This window comes from Rhodnius prolixus, unplaced genomic scaffold (assembly GCF_049639745.1).
Source record: "Rhodnius prolixus isolate KJV_2025 unplaced genomic scaffold, Rpr scaffold_9, whole genome shotgun sequence".
In the NCBI taxonomy this organism is placed as follows: domain Eukaryota; kingdom Metazoa; phylum Arthropoda; class Insecta; order Hemiptera; family Reduviidae; genus Rhodnius; species Rhodnius prolixus.
The window spans coordinates 17001623-17023982 of NW_027411604.1; the positions used below are offsets into that span (position 1 = coordinate 17001623).

The 22360-nt window shown below is 34.5% G+C and overlaps 1 protein-coding gene and 1 long non-coding RNA gene across 7 annotated transcripts in view; one reads left to right on the plus strand and one right to left on the minus strand.

Moving 5' to 3' along the window:
• LOC141454797 (probable metabotropic glutamate receptor mgl-1) overlaps nucleotides 1-22360 on the minus strand; it is a 133564-nt gene that overhangs the window by 5249 nt on the left and 105955 nt on the right. For 4 of the 6 annotated variants that reach the window (XM_074129420.1, XM_074129415.1, XM_074129418.1 and 1 more), the window contains 3 exons: nucleotides 18149-18247; nucleotides 853-1140; nucleotides 427-765 (listed from right to left, as the gene is read on the minus strand). In XM_074129420.1, coding sequence (XP_073985521.1) covers nucleotides 427-765; nucleotides 853-1074 — 561 coding nt within the window. In that variant the 5' untranslated portion in view covers nucleotides 1075-1140; nucleotides 18149-18247. Of the gene's footprint in view, nucleotides 1-426; nucleotides 766-852; nucleotides 1141-11082; nucleotides 11344-18148; nucleotides 18248-22360 lie in introns of all 6 variants that reach the window. The other 2 variants (XM_074129416.1, XM_074129419.1) reach the window with 1 other exon arrangement.
• LOC141454801 (uncharacterized) overlaps nucleotides 6657-22360 on the plus strand; it is a 40836-nt gene continuing 25132 nt past the window's right edge. Inside the window, exons 1-2 of the long non-coding RNA XR_012458974.1 lie at nucleotides 6657-7096; nucleotides 10739-10820. This is a non-coding gene — a long non-coding RNA (uncharacterized lncRNA). The remainder of the gene's footprint in view (nucleotides 7097-10738; nucleotides 10821-22360) is intronic.

The following is a 22360-nucleotide window of genomic DNA, read 5'->3' on the forward strand; positions in this document are numbered from 1 at the left end:
TCTGTACATTATACCGAAATGTAGTGATATGGAAAGATATTTAAGAATTTTGTTACCAGAAAATGCTTTTTTAAAGTAAATTTGTCATCTGATTATCATAACGCTTTGTTGTAATATAAAATTTAAAGAAAATCATACAGCAAATTAAGGAATGTTTTAAAAAATTGTGAGAGAGGAAAAAACATTTACTCAACAAATTTTCTGCCAAAAATCCTTATTTTTGAGGTCAACAAGTGGAATACATTTCACATTTATTACTGATTAAAAAAATCTGATTTTGTAAATTACTAATTTTGAAACATTTACAATGATTTCTATTTCTCAATGTTCCTAATAACTAATGTTTGGGAAGCTCTCCAAGCTTCTCATAAATTATTATTTAAATAGACATTTCTCATTAATAAGTAATTATTTAAACAATTTTACCTGAATAATTTTTGGCGGAGAATTAATAAGCCATTGTATGCCAATAGCTAACTGGATTAGTACTGCAAAAAATAGTAACAATGCTTGGTATGGAGCGGGTAAATAGACTCCTCCATTAAGACTGATGAGAAAGACACATTTGACCAGAAGTGTGGAGAAAACTATAGTATAAGCTAGACCAGCGCCTAAACGGACTGCTGCACAAGTCACCACCGTGGGCTGAGCTGCGAGCAGAGCGGATACAGCCGTACACAGGAACAAGCCAAGAAGCAGCATCTGGCCAAGGAAAAGGTGACGTCGACTAGGTCTTGTCCTATATGTTTTTAGCACCACAAATACCTGAAAATTATTTATTTATACACATAATTTTGTCTACTAAAAGTTTAACAATAAAAATAAACAAAAGTAGTTAGTTACAATGTTTACCTCAAACAACGCGATCAACACCATGGTTATTGTGGAGAAGACAAGCAGCGGGAGTACCCACATGTCCGGCCTGAGAAGAGATGACTCAGCCAACGGAACAGCAGAATCCGGTCCTCCAGAATCTGGTGGAGCAGTGATCAATGCTGGTGGAGGAGTGACCGGCCGGCTTCTTGCCGGAACAAGAAAAAATTCTGTAGACATCTCATCCAGAACTCCGCCCATGCTTACTGTCAACTCCTCGCACCACGCTCCAATATCACTGTATCAAACATTCATAAATTCCCCCATCTGTAAGAAAACAAAAAAAAAATAAATTAAAGAGAATATCTTATACTTAAAGAAAATTTCTATTAGAAATAGAACAACCTTAGAAATTAGACAGAAAGAAATAGATCTGAACGCATGCACAAGTTGAAATCACACATTTGGAAGCAACAAAATGCAATTCTAAAATTAAAATTTTCTTAAAACTAATCTGAAAGGTACAGCAGTACCTACTTTTAGAAACAAGGAATTAAATAAAAGTATAAAATTTAAAAATGAGATGGTAATTTAATTGTTATTGAACATTTCAACAAAAATCATCTGCATTGTCAGAAATGAATGACTGCAAATTGAAATTGAAAGTTTATTTACAATTTAAAAACAGTTGTAAAAATATATATGTATACAAAAGAAGGTTTCAGGCTGCAGTGTCTATGTACTCTCCTACAACCATGATTTTAATGACTACAAATTTTTGTATTTCTAAAGTGGCTTTGTAACAATTTCCTTACGACTAAATGCATTTTCTATTCGTAACTATTTGATGGTATAACATAGAATTTAAAGAGTATTGTTCATAGTTTTTGGCCACGTTTCATTAATCCAAGAGAAAGAAAGAATATTGCCAATTCAGTTATATTTAAATAGTTTGATTAAAAATGTTTCTTTTTTTTACACCCTTAGTTACAATTGGAAAGTAAATATTGATTTCGCTATTCTCTCCACGCCTACGATTAATTTAGAATGTTCATTACTACTTTTTTTTTTTTTTATGAAAGGCATGATAAGGTTGGAGTTGGTAGGTAATTTTCCTTTATATGTGACAAGAGGTTTGTCACTTAGCAGAAACTCTTTACTTTACCGATTAATTATAATTTTTAGCGTTTCTAATAACAATAAAAATACTAATTACTTAATAGTCATTAACATCATTATTCGGGCTTATTCAATAAAGTACTGTTATAAATGAATTCATAAAAAAAAAATGTTTAAGCACGTCAGAGTAAATTAACTTCTGCAAGAATTATGTTGAACTTCAGTAATATGTTATTATACTTAATATTCATTTAAATACCAGCATAAATGTCCACTTCATTTTTAGTTTTTGTCATATTTTTTTTATGCTTTATTTTCACTTGAATAGAGAGCCTCCCAAGCTTTAAGAAGAATATTAGCGTCCTCTAAAATGATGGTTTGATGTGAGGTGTAAATCATAGGTGCTTAGGACGTCAAATGTAGACCTTCCTTTGAATATGAAAGGGTACTGAATAGATTTTTAAAGCTATATTATTTTATGGCTTTTTATTATTTTTTTGTATAATGTTGTTAACGAGTTCTCTTTCAATTTAATATATTCTTTTCTTCTTCTACTTGAGACCAAGATTAGCATTTTATTTATGAATAAGACTTAAAGACCTCTCGCACGTTCATTGTTTAGAATTTATATTAAATTATTGAATAAAGAAATTACTTTATTCAATAATTTGATGTTTCTTTTATTCTAAATATTTTTCTTCTTGTCGTACATAAAATGCTGCCTTATTTTTTTAAATTTTCGTATGATGTTACGAACTATTATTATAAAGATTTTTTTTGCGCATCAACAGCTGAGGTTATTAGCGCCCGGAGCTTTTTCCAGTGCACTGCCGGCCTCCGGACAGTGTTCTCTCGTTACAGACAGTGAGCTGTAAGACGCTCCTAGGAAGAGAAAATCTAAGGGTCAGCTGCTGGATTCGAACCCGGGACCTCCGCGTGGGAGTCCAGTATGCTAACCTCATAGCTAATCCCTTCCCTGACTATAAATATTATTACTATTTTAATTTAAGTAGCTTCAGTATCTAAGATGGCCAACTCATTTCATTGTTGCTCTTCAGACAGTGCTCTTTCACTACATCACATCACAGTGAATTGTAGAGAGATACTCCTGGGAGGTGAAAATGTAAAAGCAACCCATTGGATTTGAAGTCAGATCCTCCGTCTTCCTAGTTCTTAAGCTTATCTCTTCCTTAATCATTATCATTACTGTAAAAATGAAACTTTAGCCCTATTTTACTTAATTATAGCAATGATTGAAGCATTGTTTTAATAGGTATCTTCAGAGAGTTGTTTCCAATTTTCTTAGCTAAATATTCGAGAAAGAGATAATAATAATGTTGAGATTAGTAAATCCAATATCTCCGAGACCTTCATTTAATTTTGGTGAAAACAAATTTAAAAATTATCACGATCATATAGGAGCCTCTGCTTTAACGCATTAGAAAAAGTAAAGGACATTCATTTATGGAGTTAGAGAATGAATAAAAATAATTATTTCAAAAGGTAAGTCATTCCTTAAGATAAATGAACACTGAAATCAGTGCATACTTGGTTAAGGTCAAAGTTGCATGTAACTACTTGAACACTTGCTAGATGAAAAACAAGTCGGATGCAGCTTTTGTGTTGCACTCCTAAAATGGCATTTCTCAATGCAACAATCTCTTCCTTAAATTCAATGTTGTTTTGATTTTATTCAGGATCTTTTAATTGAGAATCTCATCCAGGTTCTCATTTCTTATTTGAAAGGCTAAGGTACATAGTTCTTGCACATTTCGGACTTCATGTCAGAAAAAAAAAAACCTTCTTCAAAACCTCAAGTATTTCCTTTTTTCATTAAAGATGTTATTCGCGATTAAAAGTGTGCATTCTGCGCGACGGTAGCCGAGAGGTTAGAGGCGAGACCTGTAAAGCTAATATGTATTTGTGATACTGGGTTAGATTCCCGGTCTTAGGCCTTGGATTTTATTTAATGGTTAATAAAAGAAATTTATAGTAAAATATGTTTGAAGAAAGAGCTTTACTATTCACCTCTATGAGGAAGACTTGAGAATGATTCTGTGCGTTACTCTATTCTATACTTTCTGCGGACACTCCAATTTGACAGGAAAATATGATTTGTTAGATAATCAAAACAGAACATTCCATAAGATGTAAATGTCACATGAATCGTCTTCAGTAACAGAAGATCTTAAATTTTGAGCTCTTCTGATTACCACCTCTGCTAAAAATCTACAAATTCAAATTTTCCCCTCTTTTCGGTTTCTGAAATTATAAGTATTTTCATCTTAGGGCTTCAATTGCAATTTTTACCTGTTCGCTACCCAAATCTTTCCTTCCTTAAACGCGTTTTTATTTTATTTTTTTGTAATTTTCCTTTATTCCTCACTCTATCTTTCTAAATTTTAGATTATTTCTAAATTGTTCTCATATTTAATCTAAATCCATATACGAGGGGGTACCCAAAAATAACCGGAATTGCGTTGCCGCGCATGGAGCTTATGTAGTACGCATTTCTGCCGCTAGACGTGTATAGCGCAATTCCTTGCCAGTTCAGTCCTGCCTGTGTTGTCTGCCTGGCTTGTTCTGTTCATCTGCAGTGATTGTTTTTACCAGCGCTGTTTTGTTCTTTTTTCGTTTTTTATGATGGCAAGTTTAAGTGAACAACGTGCAGCTCTGAAATTTTGTTTTCTACTCGGCAAAAATGCTGCTGAAAGTGTTTTAATGTTGAAAACAGCTTACAAAGATGACGCTATGGGAAAAACTCAAGTATACGAGTGGTTTACTCGGTTTAAAAATGGCGACATGTCGATTGATGACAAACCTCGTTCTGGACGTCCATCAACTGCCCGAATCGACGAAAATGTTGAAAAAATTCGAGAGCTGGTGTTCACAGACCGTCGACAGACAATTGATCAACTGTTCAGCGAATTTTAACGGAAGATTTGGGGATGAAAAGGGTTGCTGCCAAGTTTGTTCCTCGAGTTCTGACTGACAATCAAAAAGAACATCGAGTTAAAACATGTCGTGCTTTGAAATAACAGCTTGAAACTGATCCAGACTTTCTGTCAAAGGTCATTACTGGTGATGAGTCATGGTGCTATGGTTATGACCCAGAAACAAAGCAACAGTCGAGCCAATGGAAGACGTCATCTTCACCCCGACCAAAAGAATGTCGTCAAGTCAAGTCAAACATCAAAACAATGCTGATTTGCTTTTTTGATGCCAAAGGCGTAGTCCATTCAGAGTTTGTCCCCCCAGGTCAGACCGTCAATCAAACCTTGTATTTGGAAGTTTTGAAAAGATTGCGCAATAGTGTTCGCCAAAAAAGACCCGATTTGTGGCAAACAGGAGACTGGTTCTTCCACCACGACAATGCACCTGCACACACAGCCATCTCTGTTACACAGTTTTTGGCTAAAAATGGCATGGTTCCGCTGCCCCACGCACCTAACTCGCCTGACCAGGCTCCGTGCGACTTTTTCTTATTTCCACGCATGAAAATGGGCATGAAAGGTCACCGATTTGACAACATTGAAGAGGTCAAGAAAAAAACGAAGAAGGAGCTGTCAGCCATTTCTAAAGATGACTACAAAAAATGTTTCGAACAGTGGAAGCACCGGTGGGACAAATGTATTAGTTGTAATGGAGAGTATTTTGAAGGGGATAAGGTTGTTCTGTAAAAAAATTGTAAATAAATAGCTTTTAAAAAATAATTCCGGTTTTTTTTGGGTACCCCCTCGTATGTAGTACTTTTTAATACTCTTAATTACCAGCTGCTTACTTTAGTTTGAAACAAAGAATTTTTTATGCTTTAGCCTGATTGAATATGTGAGTTGATAGCTACACTTCCTCAACCAAAATACGAAAAAGTAAAATATATGATTTTATCATTTTTAATGAGTAATCAATTATTTAATAATTTCGTAGAATAATAATATTCTTTAGACAGAAACAAAAGCCACTGGACTAAAGTTACTTATTGGCTTTAGAAGTTGCATCTGTTCATAAAAGAAGACTCCAACAATGGTTTTCTAAACAACAATACATGTAAAGCCCTTAGCTATATAATACAACAAAACAGACTGTACACAATCATCCCGTACACACAATAAAAGCACAAACACAAAACACATTGCCTTCACAATATACATTGAGTTTCACACTCGGCTCTTAAAAAAGTGTATTCACATCACTTTTAAAATACATTCAATGGGTAGTCTGTGAATGTTATTCATTTTTTATTTTTTTAAATAAACGTTTGGTCGTCACGATAAATTCTGCTCCGATGATAAATTAAAAAAGTCAATTTTTCTAATTACAAAAGATTTAGTGCTATTTGAATCTTTTATTTGCACTAACACACAAATTGGAAGGAGCCAACTTTAAAAAAAAATTGGCTTCTCTTAGGAATTACATTTGCTTATATTCACAAATCTTGATCTTCAGTAAAAACTGCTTACTATACTCCTCAATCAAAAATTGCTGTTTTGCGAGTTTTCGTGGCCAAAGTTTTAGATCATAATCAGTTTCAAGTGATCTTTTTTTATTTGCAACAATTTTACTTTTCTTTTCTTAACAGATATGTCTCTTCAACAGACTTTTTTTGCTCCGAATTTCTAAAACCTAACTCGATTGCATTTTCTCTTACATTCGTGCAAGGAAGAGATTTCAAAATCTGAGAATTTACATTTTTACTAACACTTTCCTTAAAAATCATTGTAATGATCGTATATAAATTTGGTAATCAATATGAATACATAAAATTGATGATAAGAGATATAGTAAAACTCGAGCAATAATGGAATATATAATACTGTATAGTATAACAAATGTAATTACCTTTTCATAAATTTAATGCTGTAAAAAGAGAGAATTTGAGTATCTATATTCACTGGTAACGTTTTATAACATAGCATGTAGATTAACTTTAATTAAAGATTAAGTTAAAACATATTGAATACTTGAACATTATAATACTTGAACCTATAGGTGGACATAACAAAATTAGTTTGCATTTATTTCGCTAGATGGCACACAATTACTGAATATAAAAATTTAGTTCTCTTTTACTCCGCCAGAAAGCATATAAATCCTGATTTGTAAATCCAAATCAGTTCAGAAGCCAATATCTGAGATGAGAAGCTTCACAACATAGTGGCAAGGGGTATGTAAATTTTAACTCTTTTTAATAAATTTCATCCAATTTTGGAGGATTTGAACCAAGACTTTCTTAACGGGCTGTGAGAAGTGAAATGAAATTTGAGCTCTCTGAGATGTTTTATATTTGATATATGATATCAAACATACACACTTAGTTTATGCAAACTTCCACAATAGGCTGAAAGCATTTTCTAATAATTGCTGTAATTAAAATAAATATATTTATATATAATTGGTAAAAATGGAATTTAGAAAATCTGACAATTTCATTAAGTGCAAAGGCAATTATTTTATTAAAAAGCAGTTATTATAATCTTTTCTTTTGATGAAAAGTATATGTTAGTAAGCATCATCTTGTGTGTTACAAACATCGTCGTCAGTCGGTTGTCCTTCGTTGTTCATCAGACACGGTCACTGTGATATTGTTCGATGTATGGAACCAATTTAACACTATCTTACCCAATGTAACAACAAAACTGTGTTATATGTACTGTCCTCCCATAAGATTTGGATATGATTGGAAATAGCTTCAATACAATCAAATGACCTTCGATATTTATCTAAGCAATCAGTATTAAATGATTATTAAAGGATCACAAGATCTTTCTTGCAAAAGCCAGGATTAAATATAGCTCAAATGTTCGGAGATTAAGAACATTTGTGATTTATAACTTTTTCCAATAGTAAGAATAAGTTGTGTGAATGTTCGCTCGAGATTTTAAGGACTTCTGTTCTGCTGCACAGTTTTTTCATTTAAATAGACTTAGCTATGGTGATACTTCTACAGTTATATTGTAAAACTTCCTTCAAGGGACACATTTGAATAGCGGACACATCAAAGGAACATTATTCAATTTTCAGGAAGAAATTCGGATTTTTTTAAAAATAAGTTTAAATTTTTTTTCCATCATGCTTCCTTAAAGAAAGATTAGGTTTAGAAGTTTTTGTTTTATTTTGTACCAATTCCTTCCACTAGCATCAATGAAATAAAAAATAAACTGGGATTTCATTCTTGTAATAAAAGTGGATCAAACTTAATAAGAACCTGCTATTGGCTTATCAATAATAAACTTGAAGGGAAGTTTAATACAACAATAAGCTGGAAGAACCGGTAGCGTTCCATAATAAAACTAACATGGTCACTACAAAAAGAAGAATTCCGGCTTTGTCATAGTGACCAGCGTCAATATAATTTTATTATAAAATAAAGATATTCAGTATAACGGAAGAAGAATAGATTTAATCTAACTGGCTTTACCTTGATTCTCCTTGTTTTTTTCTTTCTTTTGTTTAATGACGTTCAATCTTATCTACGGCTGGTTGCGTTCTCTGGTCTTTCTTACGGGGTTCGGTTAATTTTGTTCAATCCTCCTTTAATATTGTAGAGGTAGCATGATGGTGCATATTGTATTGGACAGTTATTCACTTGAAAGAGTTAGGTACGAGCACTTAGGATAAGTTTCCGTTGGACTAGAAAGTAATTTATAAGATCATCTCACATGCAGAAGATAAAATCAACAAATCCTTCATCAGCTTTCCTCACATCACAGACATACCATAGAACCATGGAACTCCACAAATCTTGGCATGCTAAATTTACTTCCTGATGGGGATCCTGACCTTCTAACAGTACTGGTCAAGTTACCTTGGGCTGTTCATAGAAGCAACATGGAACCAACACAATATGTAGATTTTGAAGACTAGCTAGACAAGCGGGTTAAACTTCTTCACCGACTTATTGGACGGATCTAAAAAGAGAAACGTACAACTCTGTAATCAAACCTTTGCAGACCTAAATATAGAAATCTGGGATTTAGCTAAATAGGCAAACATTTCAATCAAAGACCTACCTACCTACCCCATGGCACTACGGCCTACAAGGACCTGGGCCTGCTCCACTATCTTTTGCCATTCGGCTTTGTCATAGGCGTACTTCCGCCATCTTCTAACACCCACTTCCTCCACACCATCTAACCATCTCATACGAGGCCTCCCTCTGCTACGGCTTCCTCCTGGCTTTCCCTCCATAAGTTTCCTTGGAATCCTATTTTCTGGCACATTCTTTCGACATGTCCAAGCCACCTTAACTGGTTCTCTTTCTTACAAAAGATACCAGATCTGGTTCCGCCGAAACTCTTCATTTTTTCTAATTCTCCAGCGCCCATTTGCGCAGTCAGGCCCAAATATTCGTCCAAGTACTTTTCTTTCCCATATATTGATAATTTTTCGGTAGCTTTTGTAAGCACCCAACTTTCACAACCATACGTAACCACAGGCCGAATGATTGTTTTGTATTTAAGGACCTTAGCTCTGCTTGTCAAACTCCTGAATTTAAACGGCTTCTGGAGAGCGATGAGAAACATCTGTTGCCTGCCGCCACTCGTGCTTTTAATTCAATCTAAGACACTACGTTAAATTGTTGAAGCCCTGTTCTAGAGAAACCTTACACTAAACACGATTTCAACATTCCTCTCGTAAACCAACTGCCCGCATTTCACTAGAAACTTCATGCTACATGCTCTTTTATAGCCACTTTAATCTCTCGCTTCTCCTATCATCATTGACAATCCTCCACGATGACTGAGCCAGCAGAGGCCCAAAATCTCCTACAAGACTGATACTAAACGATATAACTAGGTATCACATCAACAGTGTACAATTTTTTTCCATGCTAATCACGTCGAACTGATTGTAAATGTCTTAATTTTTTTTTTTTAAAAAAAAAAAAAAAGATCACCCTGTTAAAATGGCGTTTAATACAAACACACTTCTTCAGGAAAAACTGGATGACTACCTTTAAAAGCCTGTCGATCACAACTTGCCAATCAACTTGATTGAATAATTTTACTCACTTATAAATCAATTGCCCATCAGTTTGCACCATCACAACGATTTGATGTGAAAAGCAGTAACAGTACATCATCATGCTGTTAAAAATAACCAGTTTAACAGGTAATTTACCTTACTCAATCCATTTGAGTGTTCGTGAAATTATCCAATTAAAAACCATTCGTGCGATAATTATGCTCAATAATTTCGAAATGGTTTCTTGCGCAATTCTTGCCTTGTTTCCGTGATGAGTTCGCGAATACACCGTCGACAATGAAGTCTAATTCAGTTTATAATTAGCTTTCTTTTCCTTTTAATGTACTAAGAAGAACTTACTGGTGTAAGAGAAACAAAAATTGCCACTAATTCTCTGTCAACCGTCTTAACAGCGTACCACTTAAAAGAAGTAACTTTAAAAAGACAGTATCTTTACATATTATAAATCATTTTTCTCTCGATTGCCCTCTTAATCTTCATTTTCTAAAGATCGTAATCGTACATACTAGAAACAACTAATGAGGTAGCTTAATAAAATCTCTAAAATCATTTATCCGTTATTCTCTTTTTAAGAGTTACTAAATCGGAATTTTAACGAAGCCATTCATTCCCGTTAATACTATAGTTCAGGGTTTCCAAACTTTTTTGAATAGTTGTTCCTCTTCTTGATCATGATCAATTTATACCGCTCACCTGCATTTTTATTAAAGTTTAATGTTAAATACTATTCATAAATAACTAATTTAATGTACTTAACAAAACAGTGCTCTAAATTTGTAAAGTTATTTACAGAAAAATATGTTTTGTTTTGATTTTAAAGGCAAGAAAACATCTGAGGTCATTGACGCCCGGAGCCTTTGTCAGTGAACTGCCAGCCTCCGTTCAGCGTTCTTTCGTTACAGGTTACACAAAAAATAATTAAGCTAATATAGTAGTTAAATTGGGTAATTCTGGCTTGCGGATATCTTTTCGCCTTCTGTTTCTGTTATCACTTAATGTCCCTTAACTTAATGGTATGACCTAATGAAACACCAGTAACGGTTAAGCAATTCATATACATCTTGTATCTGAACCAAATCATAGAAAACAAAAGTTTGAAGTTAATAAAAGAATTGCTGAAGCTAATCGCGCATATTTTGCCAAAATTCAAATTTTTCAAGTTACCTTAGTTATCGAGAATAATTAAAAACAATTTGGAGAAAACTTTGGCTAAACTAGTTCTAGTGTCTGTCGCTGAAATATGGAGCTTTTGCCTGATGTAGTTGACCATGGCTTTAAACATTTCTTCCTGTTGCACTCTTAAATTCAGTTTGGCTTTTTTGGATGATTAAGATCCGCTTCTTCATTCACTTGAGTACCGCATTGTAGTAATGTACATACATAACGCCGTACTTTATGTACATCGTAGAGCCTTTTCGAGTGAATCTGGAACAATTGTAAAACCTATTCATTCAAGTGTTACTTCCAATTGCTCAAATATGACCTAAAACATATTTGCATGATCCTCAGATATTTGTGAAACGAATTTGATGTTTCTTCGATTCTTCGTATTGTGAGGTGTGTTGTCAACAAACTCACAGATTAACAAGGCATGCGCAATGTGCGAGAGATCATAATCGAAAATCACACGATTGCAATACTTCTTCTTCTTCTTGGTTTAAAAAAAAAACACCAAAAAGGCACAATTTGACAGATAATCCTGTCAGATTTATTTCCATTGCTCGATAAGTGCGCATGTCATAACATTAAAGATAGGATTGGTGAGCAAGTTTATTACGTTTTAAGATGGTAGTAAAAAAAAGAAGAGTGGAGCCACCACTTTGAACGAAGAAAGACGAAGAAGGGAACTGTGTGGATTCACAGACACAATGACCTGCGTAGTACATAGGAGGAAGGCAAGGTTCGCGCAGAGTATGCAAAGAAAAAAAAAAAGAGAAAGAAACTCACAGCACTAGACAGTTAAGTTGGGCCCGGATGACTTGGGCCACCATAGACGTACAAACACCATTTTACGAGGCGGACACTTCAGCTCAGCCGACGACAAAGACGAGCTGGATGTTTTAAGTGCGAGGCGACACCATCACAGTTATGCAAATGTACGTTCCTGACCACTAGCATTCGCCTTCTTCTCCAAAGCTGCAGCAGCTGTTGTATTAGAGATGACAGTTTTCTACTTATTACGCTGACATAAAAAAAAAACCACTGAATCTGAGGAATAATAAATGCATCGTACCTTATGCACAGACAACTCTTTGTATTAGTAGATATACACTGAGAGAAGGTTACGTTGCTGGTGAAAAACAACAACATACCTTTATGATTTACATACTATGGGAGCAAATCCACTTTATTTTTTAAATTATTATATTTTACTGCACAATTTTAACAAACCAGTTCATATTCTTGTATTTTTTTGGACCGATCACCTTTGCTCATAACTTTTTAAGATTTCAGTTGAACCGAATAAATGTTACTTCTTGATATCAATTTAATTCTTACAAGCTTCCAAGACTCAATCGTATTTGCACTTGACACAACTCTAATTGACATCGTCCTCCATACTTGAAATGTTTTCTACATTATCTTATTCTATTAGTAAGTGAAGTTATTGGCGATATCCGTTTTTAGGTCGCCTAAGTACCTAAAAGTGGTTTATACAAATTAATATCCACTGCAACTAAAATCAACAAAAACTGACGGATGAAATTTATGATTCACTAGATAACACGCTAAAGTAAGGTTACGGTCCTCATTAGTCAATCAGAAGAGCTACTTAATGAATCGATTTTTCAGTATCTTGAAATTTTATCGATTTGAAATTTTATCGAAAACGACAGCTGGGATTTTCTTTAGTTTATGTTGTTACAAATATATGTACATATATTTTGGAGACTTAAATGTTAATTGTAACTTTTTTATTTTTATTAAATTTGATTAAAGTCACCATTGGAAAAGGCTTAGATTCCCTTGTCTGTATGTACGGCCTCAACCTTTTGTATACTGTTAAGGGAGGTTCCCTCTGCAAATAATTATTTTCTAGTACTGAATTTGAAAGAAACAAAAAATTAGAAAAAGAAAATGGTTTAAAATTAATGTATATAACTTCCCAAATATTTGGGTTTCTTATCCTTCTTATTAATTTCCAGAAGCTCTAATATATTTCATTTATTATTTTTTGTTTAATGTTCAAATTAGATCTGCATTTAACACAGTAATTTGTCAATGTTCACGTCAGCTTTGCGGACAACTTCCAGAAAACCGGTCGATCGCGTACTACAGTCTTGGTCGCCCCTGATCTAGAGTTTAATTCATGTTTCGTGTCACCACTTATACAACAATAATAAATCAATTTACCATTTATTAAAATGTAGCCTTGATAGCTAGGAACTTGGAGGCCGCTATGCGGGTTTCCGAAGGTAATTTAATAATGTTCAATACAATCCAAAATTACAAAAGGGACCTGAGGATAAACGCTTGGAAAATAAACAACTATAAAACAGGCTTACCACAATAATTTTTTTTTCTCAAACAAGGAATATCGAAAGTTGGTTTAAAACAGAAAGTTACACCTCCTACCTAAACCCAAAATGACTCGTTATGCCAATAAGCAACTATTTTGTATTAATGAACCTGTTAAACTCGACACGAGACTAGCCAGGACAGATTTCATTGAAATTAAGACAAGCCTACCAAACTCTTGGGCAAATAACAGACACTTCAGAAACCTCATTGACCTATACATCTATATACTAAGGCCATTAAATATTATAGCAAGATCGATGAATGCCATGAAAGAAGCCTTCCTGGCGCTAGAAATGGCAGCTAGAAGGTTAGGCTTGGTAGTGAATGAAAGAAAGACAAAATATATGCGCACGGGATATAGCTCTACCAACCAGGAACAGCAGCTGACGATTGTGCACGACAAATTCGAGACGGTTAACGAGTTACTAACTAGGGTCTCTAGTTAGTAGTGAAAATCAAGAGAGTCTGGAGATTAAAAGAAGAATTATGGCCGCAAATAGGTGCTATTTTAGCCTAGTAAAGTACATCAAAAGCAAGCTTATCTACCGCAGCACAAAAATTCAAATGTATAAGACGTTGATCCGGCCTGTGCTTATGTACGGCTCCGAAGCATGGACCATGACAAAAGTAGATGAGAGGTCCTTGGCGGTATTCGAGCGGAAGGTTCTCCGTAGAATTTAAGGCCCAGTACGTGATGGTCAGAACTGGAGAATCAGGAAAAACCGGGAGGTATGTGCTTTGTTCAAGGAACCGGATATCGTCAAAATTGTAAAACTCGGAAGACTGCGATGGGCAGGGCACGTGGCAAGAATAAGGGATGATGAAATACCCCCCCAAAAAAATTATGGATGGTACCGTACAAGGTCCCAGGAAAGTAGGCAGACCAAGAACGCGAAGGCAGGACTGTGTGGCAAGAGATGCTTTGGCATTGCTTGGATTCTGTAACTGGAGGGCGGCTGCGCAGGAAAGAGACGTCTGGCGAGCACGTCTTGAGGAGGCCAAGACTCTTCATGAGTTGTAGCGCCATTTAAGAAGAAGAAGAAGACTAAGGCCATTAAGCTGTTTTACTCTTACTTCCGTAAGTTTGGTAGCTGTAAGTTTTCTAGAATAAAGTTTTGGAGCACCGTGGTCTATTCACAACGTACAAATTAACAGATAGCTAGAAATACCCACAATAAAAGTGCTTAAAATGTACAGGACAAGACACAGATTTCAAGTGATCCTACGTACTATACCAAGGCGAAACTTCCATCCACTCGAAGAGGAAACAGATAGAAGACAGGAAGCACTTCCAAACTTAACCAACAGATAATTTAAAGATACACTTAGTATTTATTACATTCTTAATTCATTCTTAAGAATATTCTTTCAACGAGAGCAGGTTGAAAATATATTCGATCAAAAAATCGGGACGAAATATTACAATGGCCTGGAAAGTACTTTACATCTAATATCTGATTACTTAAATTCGTGTAAATACTAAATGAAGTCTTATGAGGGTCTCAAGCAATCGTTCATTTTCTCTGTTACAAGATTAGATCCGGATAAAACATATAAAAGCGAATATCCCTTATATAAGTGATAAATTACAATTAATCTCAATTGTAACACAGATTTACGGGCACGCTGGGAGCACGTCCTTGTTTGGTATGTTTAATACAATAAATAAAAGTCAAGGAAGTGTAGATGCCGTCAACTATTGTAACTGTGGCACCTTTCTTCATGATTTAGTGTTAACTTCTATTTTATGTAATAATCTTCCATCCGGGGTAGGCCGAGCCAGTTCTTTAATTTAATCAATTTAATCTTTTCAATAATTTTATTCAAATTCGGTAAGAAAAGAGATTTTTTTTAAAAAAATTAGTAATACAATTTAGTAGTATACAATTTAAAATGCTGATTTTTTGTACACAAAACGCTGAGTAAATTGGGCACTCTTTCTTCTCACTTTAATCTCGTAAACTTGTTGCGTCAATGCAATACACAATTGCGAATTGATTAATAAAGAAGCGAAAAGCAAAATTTCGTAGCTTTTTATAAATTTCTTTTCTTTTTTTTTAATTTAGTTTGTAATTTTCAATCTGTATAAGTATATACAATAAGTAAATAGGATGTAAATAAGATGAACTGGTGCAGGAGGAGAGAAACTATCCAGCGGTAGCACTCTCTATAGGAGAGAGGAGAATGTGAGGAGGAGAATATGAGTGGGAGAAGAGGAGAGATGGGAGAATGGCGTTTAGGCCTTCAGACTACAAGGAAGTCGCGGGGCCACTGGCGATTCAGTCGACGAGGATTGTTAGGGATGTCAGAGGAGGCGAGAGACTGTACAAGAGGATTTGAGCAAGTAGAGAGAGCAGTATGGAATTTTTGATATTTAGTCTTAGCGAGTTGGTCTATGAAGGGAATGTTGAGGTCGGTGTGAAGGGTGAGGTTAGTCATCGTAGAAAGGAGCGTCAGCTATCTGTCTAAGGAGTTTTGACTGAAATGTTTGTACTGTCCGTATGTTTGTAGGTTTGGCTGAACCCCCACAGCTCTAGTCCGTAAGTCCACATAGGTTTGAGGATAGCACTGTATATTTAGCGTTTGAGTTCAATGGGCAATTTAGAGCGTCGTCCAAGTAGTCTGTAAAGCAGTTTCGCACGTTTTGTCATTCAAGTCTAGTGTGTGGGTTCCACGTGAGTCGTTTAGTCTATGTAGAGCCCAAGGTAGCGCACCAGATCTGTACAAGGAAGAGGATTACTGTTGAAGAGGACAGGTGAACAGAAGCCCCGCCGGAGAGTAAACGTGGCATGCTGGGATTTCTGTGGGTTCATTTTAATCCGCCACTTCTTTGCCCAGGATTCTATTTTTATGTAAGTGTGTATGAAGCTGATGTACTTGTAGCTAGTATGGCTTTGTCGTCTGCAGATGTACAGAGTAGTGTAGAGGGTTGTACAGGTATCTTTGATGTGTATACTGTGTAGAGAACTGGGCCAAGTATACTCCCCTGCGGGGCACTCCCGCCCCCACTGTCGAGAAAGAAGAGCTTGCTGAGCCCAGTACTGACTTGAAAGAATCTATCTGAAAGATAGGAGCGCAGAATGAGGTAGTATGTTGAGGGAAGATGCTTTTTTAGTTTGAACAGTAATCCAGGATGCCAAACACGATTAATTAAATTAAAAAAAGTCCCACTCTTAAGTTCAAACGTTAAGTTCACGTCATTTCTTTAGCTAAAAAAACATGACTAAAGAACGATGACCCTCACAATAAAGAAACGATTACATAAATAAGGAACCATGAACAGATGTAATTAATAATTCAATAAATAACCTTCAGGAATTATTATATCATTAATTATTCGCAATATATTAATTGATTAAAACAGATATTGAGCTTACATGATTATATTTTAACCTTGATTCTAATCATTGTTACACTACATCATTGTTCTAGAATATTACAGTTTAATAATTTGACTTTAAATAAATAGTTTTTTTTTTTCTTTTGCTATAAAAAACCATGATCGAAATATATTTTTGTATTTATTTTTTATATGTAAGATTCCAACCAGTAATTCAGCTCCTAGGACAGCCATATCTTTGTATTTATTTACTTAGAATTAATACTAAGATCTCAGACAAATAATTGCGGCCGTTTTGGGAAAATATAAAACGTGAAAAACTTTTTGTAGAAAAGAAGCACTTTTAGTAAAAACATTTTGTTTATTTTTACGTCTTGTTTAAAGTTCATTTAAATATAGTATTTTTTATATTAAACAATTATTTTAAAGAACATCCAGAAGATCTTAATCCGCATGAATTTTTAAAGCCTGGTTACCAAGATGAGATGGCTGCCTTATTTTTGGGTTAATGCATTCCAAATGAGTCACAGGTGGTGCCACACACAGAGATCAATTTGTAAATAGTTATTTATTTAACAAGTGTGGAAAGTAGTACGCACGAGCGAGTGAAGCGAGGCGAGTGCAAGTGCAAATTGCCGAGTGTGAGGAAAATACTTTACACTCGAGTTAAATATTATATTTTTTCTGCAACCATTAGATTTATTAACTAAAAAAATTAAAAATTTCATTTTTACAGTCTACAAAAAGTAATTTATTTATTATAAACATTTATTGTTATATTACAATTATTTACATTACTTAAGTATTTACATTACTTATTACATTTTCTGCTGTTTCTTTTATTGATGGAGGAGTGTTTTCTAAACAGGAATCGCTAGAATCCATTTTAAATTTCTATAAGGTAACACTATAACCTTTTTAACTGTTATAATTAAAAATATCTAATTATTTATTAAAGTATTATTTTTATTTCTATATTCCTTTCAATTTTTATTTTATTATTTAATATTCGTTTTTTAATTATTTAAATAAAATAAATTTAAATAAGCTTATTAGAGTTTTACAGAAAATATTTATGTTAATAACAAAACTTCTTATATCAAGGAAGCACAATAAAGTTTTTCCACTCACTAGTGAGGAAAGTGTCACAAATGGGAATTTCCCCCACTAGTGTGGGAAGTTGGGCATTACACAGCTGATTTTAATTGAGAAATGAGAACATTCCTACATGGTTGCAGAAAAAATACTTTTTCTTACACAGAATAAATTAAAATAAAACCCAAAAATCTGCACATCTGAGACACTTCTTCTTATAAAGGGAATTAGAAGACAACAATTTTACTAAATAAAGTTTGAAATCGTACTTACATATGATGAGATGGTATCCTTGGTCCAACCAAAAAAATGGTAGGACAATTGTCCTAGAACGTTTCTCTATCTCGGATCGTAAGTCATCATAAGTTCATTCTGAAAATAATATAAATAATTACAACTGATTGCTGAAAAATGAAATTAGTAAGCTACATTTTAAACCATTTTGTTGATAAAATGTGGTAATATAATGTTCATTGTTGAATTGTTACATATTTGTTAAAGCTGTTTCAAATAGACCTGAAAGGTTCAAGACTTGACTTTTATCAATAATAAAACATGATTTTATTATATATTTTGCAGAACAGCGTATATTTTTTCTTTTTTAAAAATAATTTAGTTAAAATCAAAACCAATAATATATACGTAAGTTATAACTTTGTTTTATCCGTGGGAGCACGTTTGTGCATTGTATTTCTGACCGGTTTCCTACTTTAATCCATCTTTAATGGAGGGAATTTGATTTCAACTTTGTTTCCGTCTCAAACTATACAGTTAATGGATACCATTGTTGTAAAATTAATAATTTTACAGTAAACAAAGCTTGGATTGGACAGAATACTAGAAATAAGCAGTTACTGCGATATCGTCAGCCTATTAACACTGAAATTAATATAAATTTAAGATTATCTGTCAATTAATTGTAACATACGAGGTCTGTAAATTAAGTAATGAGACTGATTTTTTTTTAATTCAAAAAGAATTACAATTCTTTATTGTCACCTTCAAAATAACTTCCTTCTGAAGCCACACAGCGCTGGAGACGTTTCTTCCACTCCTCATAGCAGTGCTCGAACTCCGATACTGGAATAGCCTTCAGCTGGTCGGTTACCGCCGTTTCAATGTTTTCGACTGTCCCAAAATGAGAAAATGAACGTCATTTTCAGGAACGTGTCATTACTGGTGACGAGTATTGGGTGTTTTGAGTACGACCCAGAAAACAAACGCCAGAGCATGGAGTGGCACACTTCAACCTCTCCAAGGCCCAAAAAAGCAAGGATGGCGAAGTCGAAGATCAAATGCATGCTGATTTCCATGGAATCGTCCACAAAGAGTTTCTACCTCAAGGACAAACGGTCAATCAACACTTTTACCGAGAGGTTCTTGAAAAACTTCGAAAAAGGTGAGACCAAACATCAAGAACAAGTGGGTGTTGCATCACGATAATGCTCCTTGTCACACAGCAATTTCAATAAACCAGAGTTTTTGGCCAGTAAAAACATTCCTGCGGCTCCTCAGCCTCCTTATTCGCCTGACTTGAGTTCTTGTGACTCTTTTCTCTTCCCGAAGTTGAAAAATCACCTCAATGGAACTCATTTTGGAACAGTCGAAAACATTCAAACGGCTGTAACCGACCAGCTGAAGGCTATTCCAGTATCGGAGTTCAAGCACTGCTATGAGGAGTGGAAGAAACGTCTCCAGCGCTGTGTGGCTTCAGAAGGAAGTTATTTTGAAGGTGACAATATAGAATAGTAATTCTTTTTTAATAATTTTTTTTAAAAAAATCAGTCTCATTACTTAATTTACAGACTTCGTATGTTTCCGTCTCAAACTACACAGTTCATGGATACCATTCTTGTAAAATTAATAATTTTGCAGTAAAGTAAGCTTAGATTGGGCAGAATACTAGAAATAAGCAGTTACTGTTATATCGTCAGCCTATTAGAGACCAATAAAGGATCCTTAACACTGAAATTAATATAAATTTAAGATTATCTGTCACTTAATTGTAACACAGACGGGCGCACAGAGCCTGGCAGGCCGATTATCAGAAATTTGTACACGTGTAATGCTTTAAAATAAGTGAATTATGTGAAGTAAATGTAGAAATAAGATCTGGCTACATCCTAGCAGAGATTTCAGGACAAAAAGTAAGAAACTAAAGTTTTCAAAGCTGTTTACTTAATGCAAGACTTGCTTTTAAGTGAAAGTAATTTCCAACCTCAGTGAAAATGAAAAACATTTATGTATTTAAAAATAAAAAGTAAAAAAAAAAAAAGGGAAATTTTAGACAACTAAGTAGAAAAAGAATGAGGTATGAGCTGTGCCTAGTTTGGGGTGTGTTCAGTTGGCAAACGTGGAGGAACGTCGACTATTGTTGCCATTTTCTGTTAGCGACAGTGACCAACGACCACCCGATATTACTAAATCTCCATTGTTGCTGAATATGTATTCATGCGTCACTAGAAAATATGTTAGCATGTACTACAATGAAAAGAACTGAACATAAGAGACAGAATTAATATCTCTATTTTTTTTGTATCACTCCCCGCCTCTGTTAAAACGCTCAGAACTTTACGTAATCATAAAGTAAAATCAAATTTCAACCGACCCTCTAAAATACTTACAAAAAAAAAAAAAGAAACCAAAACGTTAAATCTGAGTACATTTCCTTTGTGGCACGTGCGTATTTATTAAAATTGTTACACTATAATCTAGTTAGAATCACATGACCAACTTCAAACACTTTTTATTCTTTTATTCAGGTTTCTCCTCCTCTTAATGCCAAATTTCCTTTCCTACTTCATCACCTGTAGATAATACAGTGCATACTAAATCTTTGCAACAACCTTGTATAATAATAATTTCTAAACTATTCTTGCCAAGCCAAAAGGAGGCATTATGTATTTTGTTTAATAATTTTATTTTACATGCTGATTTTATGTAATTTATTTAACGGATTACATTTAAAATCCATTTTCTTTTTTATTTTTCGTCACAACAACAAAGAAAAGGTTATAAATTCAATTACCTCCATTACGGATTTCTGTATTCACAATGCCGTCCTTACAGCGAATTGTCCTCCATAGTAGACCGTATCTGAGACTATCCTGATGCGTAGTGTAGGTATGAAATTTCGATTTTCATTGCACAGGTACGCTCTTAATCATAAAGGGGGAATAAGAATAACTATCAGCGCAAAGAAAGGTCACCGCAATGAAGTACATATTATGTGAGTACAATTTTATCAGCATAAAATTTATAGCAAATATTACTATTTTTAAATTGCCATAATGGTATTTCAAAATTTTGCTCACAAAAGAAAGTATTGTGAATAAGCACGATTTTATTTTAATAATTACATTTTATTTTAACTTAGAAATCTGGTTTTTCAAATGGAGAATCAAAACCAACGTTACGAAGTCTAAGTTTATAGTATTCACTCTCAGACGGAAAATCCTACCTCCCATCATCTTGAACCAAACTCCTATACCAACTGTGGACAAAGTACGCTACCTTGAACTGCACCTAGACAAACGGTTGACATGGAATCCCCATACTAGACTGAAAAGACAAGAAACTAACCAACGCTACAAAACTTCTCGCCAGACTACTTGACAAACGTTCGAAACTTAACCTACATAACAAAAGACTCTTATATCTAATGTTACTGCGACCCATTTGGTCATAACGGCATCGAAGTATGGGGATCGACTAAGCGTTCCAACTTACTACGCCTCCAGACATTACAGTCAAAAATACTTCGAAAACTTCTTAACGCTCCGTTCTATGTATCTAACCTCACTATCCATAATGACCTCAAAATTCCTTTCATTACAGATCTTGCTAACACTCGTTTCTTCAAATTTCATTCCTCTACAGCAGCTCATCCTAACCCTCTCATAGAACACACCTATCTTCCTCCACATTACCAGGTAATCCTCTAAGGAGATTGAAGAGAAGATGGCCTCGTGATCTTCTCTTATCTTAAGCACGTTACTGGAGTGGCACCACTGGGTGCCTTCTCCAATCATGATTTCCCGTTATTTCTTTTCCCTTTCACCGTATTTGCTTGTTGCAACAACTGTTGCAGTGGTAAATTGCAATAAAAGATTTAAAAAAAAACAAAAAAAAACTTAGAAATGACTCTAAAATGATCATTGTACAAAAGGTGTTCCGACATTGCTCCAACTCTGAATTTTGGTTAGTCTTTTTATCATCTTAATTATTAGGCTTTGAGTTCGTCTTTAGAAACACTTGATTTTGCTGCTGGCTTAGCTACGAGGTCTGCAAATTAAGTAATGAGACTGTTTTTTTAAAAATTTTTTATCCAAAAAGAATTACAATTCTATATTGTCATCTTCAAAATAACTTCCTTCTGAAGCCACACAGCGCTGGAGACGTTTCTTCCACTCCTCATAGCAGTGCGCGAACTCCGATACTGGAATAGCCTTCAGCTGGTCGGTTACAGCCGTTTGAATGTTTTCG